The following is a 10,604-nucleotide window of genomic DNA, read 5'->3' as shown; positions in this document are numbered from 1 at the left end:
GGATGGATGGATGGATGGATGGATGGATGGATGGATGGATGGACGGACGGACGGATGACTGGATGGATGGATGGATGGATCATCTGGACATCTATCAGTCTTGGCTTTTTTTAACTATTTTTTAAAATTATTTTCTAAACAGTTTTTAGTAAAATGTTTGTTTTAATCATTTCCTGTGTTTTTATGTTCAGTTTCCATCTGAGCTCCTCAGGGTCCAAAAGTCCTCCATGTTTAGATCTGAGGCCACCTAGAGGCTTAACTCGTGATTGCGTTTCATTTATCTATCATTTCCTCTTGCCACTCTGTTCAGTCTTTATATAAAACACATTTTCACAAAACCAAACCAATCTGGAGTTAATCTGAGATTAAACATGTAAATAATAAACAACCGTTTTATTTCTTCCAGTTACGTCACTCAGAGAGCGAAAATGTCAGACTGATTCTGTTGGTCAGAAATGCCAGCCTGCTTTCAGAACCTGCTCCTCTTTGTGCATGTTGGGATGAATGACGGATTGAAGTCGGCTTCCTGAATGCTAGATGGGAAACTTCCACCTGCTTCCTGGAACTAAAAGCTTTATTTCACCTGCAAACCCAGATGTTGCCCCGTTGTGCAACAACTGCCAACCTCATGAGGACATACTTTCTCTGAATTTCAGCAGTTAGAGAATCCAAGAATAAAAAATGACAACTTCATGGATCAGCGCATCCAGCAGTGGCCTGGAGAGCCGAATTATCTCCATGGAGCCTCTAATGGGATCAGGCAGCCTGTAATTCCCGGGCGACTCTGCAGACTTCTGCCTCAGAGACAACGATGGCTCTTAGCTCTGCCTCGGGGGAATCTCTTGATAATAACTTTCCTCCTATTATTACCACAGAGATATGAATCCATTCATGAGGGAGGCAGTAACATTACGGCCCGGATCCCCGTGGGTCACCAAATACCGAGAGATGGCCTCCAGGGCACAAACGATTCTTAAATTAGTTTCTAATTAGATGTTTCAGACAGGTCATAAATTTATAAAAACAGTAAAATGCTGCTGGTTTGGTCACAGGATCCTGGTGTTACGGTAGGCTGCAAACGTAATTTCAGATTTTGTTACATTAAAACAATAAATTTTAGCTCATTACTGAACAAATTTACATAAAAAGGATTGATGACGTATTTGGACATCATCACTTTTGACTTTTTTAATTCTTATTGAGGTTTCTGTAACAAACAAACAAAAAAAAACTTTTGTAGTGAAATAATCTGCCAGTGGAACCGGTACTTTTTCTAACCAATATTAAGGAATTATTTACTTATAATAAGCTCATATTACTGAAGCTACTTGTAAACATTTGCACCAGAAGGTAAACCAAAACCAGCTGCTAAGACTTTGTGTTTTTGCATTTTGAGGTTGGATGATTATGCAGGAATCTCTATATACTCAGTAAACTTCTGAAGTCAGTCGGTTGCACTTGATTTTATTTAAGGGTAAAAAAGTAAATAGAATTAGAATAGAATTACTTTATTCATCCCAGCAGGGAAATTATTTAATATAAAAGGGGGTCTGAAAAGAAATGCAGGCCACACCTGTTGGAGTTTTATTTTTTTGTGCTTTAAAAAATAAACAACTTTGTGTAGCTAATTCACATAAATCTTAATAAATGCCAAATGTAAAACTGGGGCTGTGAATTTCCATGTTTTTCTGTATTCTTGTAAGAATACCTGGGTGATTAAACCAAACAGATGTTGACCAATTTTATTCTGATTTATTGGTCATTTCTGTTGAGTGTTTTTTACACTTCAGTTCAGATTTAAATCATTTCAAAACCAAATCATTTCATTATATCCTGAAATAGAATAACGCTGGAACATTTTCTTTCTACAAAAGAAGTGAAAGTTGCAGCTGGAATGATCAAGGTTTCCCTTTGAAGTTCCATTTTCATACAGCAATAAAAGGCAATATACAAATGCAGATGTAAAAAAATACAAAGTTTCTTTTAATCCCGGCTCTCAGCTTGCAGGTCTCTGAGAAACTGCAGGAAGGAAAGCAGCAGAAAGTGTCCCGAAGCTTTGAGTGGATCAGCAGAGTTTTGCTTCAACTCAACATTTATTTTACATTAGTTTTGACTTACTTCCTTTAAGCAGCAGAGCAGATGGTGATATAACGACTGCAGCTGAATGTATTTAATTACAGCATATTTACTGAGAAAAATCCACTTCAGCTAAACCTAATCCTCTGTTCAGTTCGCTCCAGTAATCCTCTTACAGCGTGTAAATGACTTTGTGATCATGTTGGATCAGGTGAGCCACCAGAGGTGAGAACCTGACAGACTCAACATCTGCACACTCAGCTCTGATTGGCTGTGGACTTGCTTACATCACACTGTTTTGGGTCAGTTGGAGATTTTACAAAAAGCAGCCAAAAAGACGGAGGATGCATGTCACTAGAAATGTTCAGCGAATCAAAATAATTATAAAATATTCAGTTTTGTTGATGTGATTCAAACATAAAAGCCTCACAAACTAATGCAACATCTAAAAATCATTTCAGTCACATGCTGTGTTACCGATACATCCAACATCCTGAAATACATTCCTAAACACCATCTTACTAACATTTATTGTTATTAATATTCCAACTATAACAGTCAGTGAAAGATCTGCTCCAGAAATAAACTTGTAAACTTCATAGGTAGATGTGCAATAATAAATTGAACGCTACTGAAGGCAATATACTCTGTTGTAACACATGATGGGTATCAAAGTGGTTGAATTTAGTGCGTATTTATGGTTAGCCCACTTAAATTATTAGCTTTATCCAACACTGGATGAGACTCACTGGACCAACAACAAGTTTATTTCAGCAACAAAGCAGCTCAGAGTTTTACGTTATAGAAACACGATACAGGCAACAATTATGAAACAAGCAATAAATATTACATAAATAACATTTGTTACTAAAATGATCAGATAAATTGATCATTGCTCCACTTACTAAAGGCAACTCTAAACAGATGAGCTTCAGTCTGGATTTAAAGGAACTCAGTGTTTCTACAGTTTTGCAGTTTTATGGAAGTTTATTCCAGATTTGTGGTGCATAGAAGCTGAGTGCTTCTCCTCTATGTTTGGTTCTGGTTCTGATGCAGAGCAGAACCAGAACCAGAAGACCTGAGCCGTCTGGAAGGTTGCTATGACAACAGCAGATCTTTAAGCCGTTAAGTGATTTATAAACTAACAGTATTTTAAAACAGATGAAATGGGATCATAAAACTTCAGTGGTTGGAAACTTTACTCTGAACCTCATGCAGCATTAAATCTGTGCCTCTCCACTCTTTACTGGGATTGGACCAGATGAGTGAAAACGGATTACTGGGAACCAGTGAACAGAGCTGATTGGGTCAAATGATTGGAGGAAGTGAAAGCAAAGCAATATAAAAATAAATCAATCAGTGAACACAGAAACCCACCGAACGTACGATACTAAACCAAAGCACAATGACCAGACCAGGTCCTATCATGGTTCTGTTCACATAACGTTGGATTTTAAATAAGAATTCATCACTTCAAAGGATGTTTGCATCCATCCAGAATCCACTTTCAGCAGAAGGAAGCTGTTCCTCTGGGTTCTCATGTTTCTCCTGAAGCCTGAAGTTCACAGGGAAGTGCTGTGAGAAAACACAGCTGACATGTTTCGCATGTCCACATGCACAGACGTCTGATTGGTATGAAGTCTGTTGGATGATTGAAGGCGGCTTCTTTCATGCTGAGTCTTCCAGCAATGTCAGCCTGACTCCTCTGAATCTGAAACTGTCCGTTTCTGTTTATTGGTTTCATCATCGGACGTTCAGAGCCGGCGTTCTGTTCACCGATCCTGCAGGGACTCCTGGAAGGGAGTTGTTTATATTCTTTCATCAGAAAAGAGATTTCTTTAAGTGTTTGTTCCTCTGTTCCAGCCTTTCTTAGATTTTATTTTCTTCTGCCCTCCTTATTCTCTGAACGCTCTACATTTTGGGTTCTCAGTGATTTACCCGAAGCTTTTCAAAGCTTCAGCTGTACAAGGCTGAATTTGCAGGATGAAACATATTCATATGTGCTTAAATATCTATTGCACTGTAGTTCATCCATTTTGTACACCAATGGCATCAAAAGAACATGATACCTCTACCGTGCTTAATAGTAGGTACAGTCTCCTATAAATGTGCTTCTTCTCATTTTAGCCAAACTCCTTAAACTGTGTCTTGCCTGACCATAAAAATATTTTCCAGTAGAGATTTGGCTTGTCCAACTGGGTGGACAACAAGACATTTCAGTCCAGCTTCAAGGTGATGGATTTTCAATTTGAGGATTGTTGTTCCTGATCAGAGCGTCTCAGTCCAGGGTGACGTCACCTTAGTTTCACAGACTTTCTGGTTCCTTGGTTGTGAAAGTTAAAGCTGTGGATAAAAATAATTTGTCAAACATCTGAGCAGAAGTTTGTATCTGCCCTTTCAGATGGAGACGAGGAAGCGCCTGGCCAAGATCGTGCTGGTCTTCGTGGGCCTGTTCGCCTTGTGCTGGTTCCCCAACCATGTGCTCTACATGTACCGCTCCTTCCACTACCACCAGATGGATCTGTCGCTGGCCCACCTCGTCATCACGCTGGTGGCCAGAGTCCTCAGCTTCTCCTCCTCCTGCGTCAACCCATTCGCCCTCTACCTGCTCAGTGAGAGCTTCCGCCGGCACTTCAACAGGTCAGAGGCAAGACAGCATCACACAGCAGCTTTAGACGGGACCTGTTACGCACAGCACAACATTTTGCAAGTTTTTGTGCTTCTGTTTGGGTCTCTGCTTATAAAAACAGCCTAAACACTTAGAATAAAACATCCAGCAGTTCTTTGCCAATAAGTTAATTGGTGTGTGGAAAACGAAACTTAGGAAGGTTATTAGGTTTAAATGGTCATCAGTCAGCACTATGGGGTGCAAAGTGTGCCAAAAACCCTACACCATTAGACCACCATAGGCCCATTCTCTGACAAATTTCAGGTTGTTCATGAAAGTGTCAGTAGATCTTCAGCTTCTGAAATATTCAGTCCAGCTGTCTTTCATTAACATGTTCAAAGTCCATTAAACATCCTTTCTTCCACGTTCTGATGCCCGATTTGAATTTCAGCAGCTTCTCCACCATTCGAAGATCTAAATCTATGATTGGATGGGAAAGCCCCCGATGATTGTGTTTCACACCCTTTTATTTCCCAGGATCAATATTTGAAGTCTCTAATCAAAGTTCTGCTCCACATGATTCAGATTGATTCAACCGTTTGATTTAGAAGGGAAGTTATGTTACGGTCGGTCACCGTCCAGAGCAATGCAGCTGAAAGCATATTGCATTAGCTCTGTGTGGTTTTCTACTACGTATCGTAAATCTGCCCAACACGTTGGCAGCAGCAGGTGAAAACAGCCTCAGCTTTGGCTCCGATAGGCTGCTGTCCACGTGCACATACCAAGTTAAATTGTAATTTTCAGACTAATCAAAAGTTTTCAGAAGGCTGAATATTTGTGAAATTGGGAGCATTCAGGGACAGATGTAGGCGAGAACCAGAAGACCGGTGCCTCATTTTTCTTAGTGAATCGACTCCCTCACATGGGAAATGAAGTAATCACGGCCCCGTCTTTTTCTAAAGCTTCCTTCAAGTGCTCCCGCTAACACCAGACATCCTGACAGTTATTATTTCCTTCCCTGCAGGAACCTGAGGACAGAGGCTACGTTATGTTTTAGATACAGAGCATCAGAAAATTAAGATGAACCCTAAACACAAGCAGGACAAAGATCATATTCTATACCTGAGATTTACTGTATGTAAGATTCAAGTCTTGTAAATATTGTTAGCCCATCATCCTCTGGAGAAATAATTTAAAAATTACAAAACTTTTTTGTTTTTATAAAAATATCACTACATAACTATTGTACAAGTTTTTCCATTAATAAAAACCCCCAAACTGGAGCCGTGTTCCTCCAACATGGCTGACATTTAATCCATTTAGGATTAGTTTCGATCTCTCTTGACTGAATTACAGCTTGATTTAGCTTGTCAGCTAACAAAAAGAGCTACACCGACATGGTATTTAGCAGAAGCTAATCCTAAAGTACTTCAATTGAAATTATGTTTACTTTTGAAAGACTACGACCATCGAGAAATAATTTAATTTGGGCATTATAATTTACATGTTCTTTAATTAGATCTTGTTTTCTAACAGTGTTTTATTTTGTCTCTGCATGTTTGACATAAACTTATTGGGGCAAAAGAGAGAGAGAAGGTGAGGAAAGGAAACTGCACTTCATCAATGACAGTGTTCACCCCTTCAAAATAAGAGCATGAATATAAATGTCTACCTGAAGAATTTTTTCAGTCAATAACAAAAATTTTAACTAAATGATTACACAACAGCCAAGTAAGTTTTGCATTTATCTGGAAAAATTAACTTGGAGGCACTGTGGGTTATTTAAAGTTAGCAAAAGAGCTAACGGAAAAATTAGCATGTTTGCCTACCAATACCATCGTACATGCAAAATCAACAAATAGGAATTTAAAAAAATGTTTTAATCCACTCTAAGACGTTAATACAGAAGCTTTACTTCAGAGGTGAAACTTATCTCTGGCTCTGGACGCCTGGTTTACCGGCTGTTGTTCTTCCTCCCCAGTCAGCTGCGGTGCGGTCGAGGTCCCCGTCCTGAACGCCAACCCAGCTACATGCACAGCACCTCTCACATCCACCTCACATCCATCAAGAAGACCACGCCCACCGCCGTCATTGTGGCTCCGGCAGCAAACGGGAACTCCAACACTCAGGAAGTGGCTCTGTGAAGTTTCCAGGATCCTCTGCAGAGAGACGATAATCATGTTTGAGAGGGACTCTGGGGAAAAAACCCAGAAAAAAAACTTCTGACATGTTCCACCAATTGGATGATTCAAGGCATCAGGATAAATCATGACCATCATAAACAACCAAAACAAGAAGTGCCTCTTTGAAACAAAAAAGAGCAGAAACACCCTGAGAATGTGTTACAACTCAGAACGCCGGTGACCAACTGAGGCTGTAGAAACAGGCATCAACACATCCAGTCTAAAGTATGGAGACGGTTTGTCTGAACTTTTTGTCCGGCAAAAGGTTCATGCAAAAGGCATGTCTGTGAATGCAGTGGTTCATAGACATCCAAAGGCGTTGAGTAGAGTGGATGAACCTGGAAATGTCTGCAAACTCCTGTCATCTTTGGAGATATGAAGGCAGTTGTGTCTGTTCAGCTCAACGGGAAGCTTTACAACTCAAAACTGAAAAAATTAACCTGCATGTGGCTCTGCTAGGCAGGCGCTGTGCAGACAAACAGTCACTGTTCTACAGGTAGAAATACCAGGTAAGGTTCAGGTAATGAAGTCAGTACCGTGAGAGTTTGGTTATGTATACTTCCAGGAGAAGAGTCACTACCAGGCCTTTCCCTTCCTTTAATGTCCAGAATTGACTCACATTTCAAGTAAAATGTTGTAAAACAGTGAAAATAAATTGGTCTTTTATTGAACATCACTCACAGTGAAAATCAGACCTATAATTAGAGTTTGAGTTTGGAAAACATCTCAAATTAACAACATGCTGTTTTAACAAAATCACTTTCGCATCACTGGCTGTCATCACAAACTCCTCCAATAAAATAAATGTGAGTGAAACATTTTTATTTGTAGCTGTTCAAAGTTGGTCAAGAGCTTCTAGTTACAAATCTACAAATTTCTGCTTCTTTGATGTTCAAATATGACGTGACAGAAAAACCCAAATCCCCATCAAGCAAAACGGAAAAGACAAAATAAACACGCCATTCAAGTAAGAAAGGTTTGTGTCGATCTATGTTCATCTTGTCACCATGGAGACGGTACGGCAGGTAGGAATACCACCAACTCTGACTGGTAGAGAACTGGAGCAGCGACTGGAGTCACAATGTCTCCCTAACAACCATTAGATGTCGTTTTGAAGGAAAGCCAAAAAAAAAAAAAAAGCTTATTTCATCCTACCATCACAAACGTGCTCATTGTGATGGTACATTGTTATTCTACTGGGACCTTAAGTGCAAATGTTGCTTTTCCTAAGAGTTTTCGGTGTGATGAAGGATGAATCACTTCATGTCTCCTGAGTAAAGTAGAGGATCTGTAATGCTGTGGAGCCACGACATCGACACAAAGGTGAAAATAGATCCTTCATTGGGTCTAAAACATTTGGCCAAGTCTACTTCACCAGACACCAAATTAACTTCTTCTATGGTTATCTCATCTAAAGCCTACAGAAGAGCTGAATAAAGAAAGCATTAATGGGAACCAGGATTCAGAGACTGGGATTGCTGCTTAATTACTGAACCAGTGGCAAAAAGGAGTGGTGCAAAGTGTTCACACCAATAACTGATGATTTTGTTTAAAAGCTATTTCTTCTCATGTTATTTTCCACAATTACAGGCTGGATTTTGAGAAAGAAGATGATATTTTAATGGTTTATATACATAGTTACTAACAGGTGGTCAATATTTAATTATTGAGAATTTTTTTTTTTTATGGTGCCACAATTATCAGAACATCTTAATGATGTTTGAACTTTGGAGGTTTAAATGATTTAATTATTTTAACCTTTTAAGGTCGACGCCCGCCCTGTGGCGGGCATGACGTCATGTTTCTGTGTGTGTTTTTTGCTCCAATGTGATAATAAATTTTGTCAAAATGAAACAAACACTGTAAAATCACAAAGTTTAGGATGTTCTGAAAATAATGATACCAAACAAGGTAAGGTAAATAGTTTTTATGGTGAAAATATAAGGGTAAATTCAAAATTAGACCAAAACGGCCATTTAGACCCAAGACTCCAAAGGGTTAAGAACAAAATGATCAATGTGTGAGTTTGATAAGAAAACATTGGTTTCCCTAAAAGCAGCAAACATCGTTAGTGACTGTTGATCTGCTGGCAGAAACGCCTCCGCAGGCTCAGGAAGTGATTATTTGGAATTAATTAACCGAAAGTGAGCTGAACACAATCCCCATTTTCCCTCTGCAGCCTGTAATTAGTGTCTAATTGTATTACGGGAATGCATTTTTATTAAAGAGCCGTGAAGTAAACGATTTCAGGAATCAGTCAAACTGTGTTTAATTAAATGGGATGATATACTTCCAGGAGTCAAGTTTTGAGTTTTCAGCTAATCCTGCTGCTAATATTTATTTCCATCTGGCTGCTGCGGGTTGGGTGGTTACCGGCCCAGCATGCCCTCCTTCCTGTGGGGCTTTAAAGACGGTGACAGACAGAGAGGAAAGTGATGCCTTATGGAGAGATTTCTGTTGATTGCATAGACTAACAGAGCCCAGTGATTATCACCATCGCTTTGTGTTGGTGCTTCAGCCTCAACTCAGATGTGATGATTTGTGCTTTATTTTTATGAAACTCTCCACAATTTACTCTTCTTTAAGCCATGTTCTGATATTTTTCCTTCTTTCAGATGCTTGATGTGTTGTTTTTTTTGTATTACGCATGCTTCTTGTTTTTCTGCTTTGCTCTGTAATAAATGTTCCTGTGCAGCCACCGTTTGGTCTCTGCTTGATGGAAACCGTTGAATAAAGGTTTAGTCCGTGTAAGTGCTGGTTGTTACTTCCAGCTTCTTTAAAAACAGTAATGCTGGTGGAGCTGAAAGAACAGAGATTAGCCCAAAAAGCCCAAACACTTTGCTCTGATCAAAAGCAGAAAAAATATTCAGTGAGAATCCAGTTATTTTCACTCTGATTATTACCAGCAGTTCATGTTGTAAAAGTCAAAGCATCTCAAATCAAACCATTTGGGGCTGAAAAGTCAATGCAGCTGGATTTTACGTTTTGGTTCTTAAGTTGCTTGACAGCTTATCGATTTGCTGTTTGAGCTTCTGAGTTTCTCTGCGTATTATCAAAGGATGAATAGATCGCACATCCCTCCAACTGGCGCAGGCATCCCTGAAGAGAAGGCAGCAGATTTATGATTCTGATTTATAACTGAGAAATGCATGAAGGACTTTCAAATTTGTTGTCACTTCTGAACTTTGCAAAACCTCTGAATTCTGTGAATTAATGGAACCAATTCAAAGCTAAGATCCTCAACTCTTGGTTTAATCTGATCGTTTCTTATGCATCAGTTCTCTGCCGAAATAATCTTAGGGATCCAAAAGAGTTTCTGGCACAGTCTCATCAACTCCTGTCTGTCCATCTTCTTCTAACATCCTGTCATCGGTCCATAACTGAAGACTAATCCACCATCTTCAAGTTGAGAACCATAATCTCAGATATCGTCCTGTAAACTGCTCTAGTGCCAACAAACCAAACCAGCCGCAAAAGTCAAATATAAGAACGCTGAGGTTCCCAAAATTGAACGCCTTCCTCTCCACAACGACTCCTGGTCATGACTAACTAAGAAGAACTAAGACTACTGCTGTAGACCAGCCTGGTGAGTTCATACAAATAATCCAAACAACCGTTGCCTTTGTTGTCCAGAACAATATCATCTAAAGTAACTCATTTAAATTGAAGCAGATTCATGTCACCTGAGTCCAGCTGCAGGACTTTTCCCTCTAAACATCTGCATCATCTCACTAGGT

At 39.5% G+C, this 10,604-nt stretch overlaps 1 protein-coding gene across 1 annotated transcript in view; it reads left to right on the top strand.

Moving 5' to 3' along the window:
• The window catches only part of nmbr (neuromedin B receptor), a 38,103-nt gene extending 30,089 nt beyond the window's left edge, over positions 1-8,014 (top strand). Inside the window, exons 4-5 of the mRNA XM_005814318.3 lie at positions 4,478-4,716; positions 6,666-8,014. Coding sequence (XP_005814375.1) covers positions 4,478-4,716; positions 6,666-6,828 — 402 coding nt within the window. The 3' untranslated portion in view covers positions 6,829-8,014. The remainder of the gene's footprint in view (positions 1-4,477; positions 4,717-6,665) is intronic.
• Positions 8,015-10,604: the final 2,590 nt, after the last annotated feature.

Source organism: Xiphophorus maculatus, chromosome 15 (genome assembly GCF_002775205.1).
Source record: "Xiphophorus maculatus strain JP 163 A chromosome 15, X_maculatus-5.0-male, whole genome shotgun sequence".
Taxonomy (NCBI): Eukaryota; Metazoa; Chordata; class Actinopteri; order Cyprinodontiformes; family Poeciliidae; genus Xiphophorus; species Xiphophorus maculatus.
Note: the sequence above shows the minus strand (reverse complement) of the source record. Positions and strands in the feature narration are given on the sequence as shown.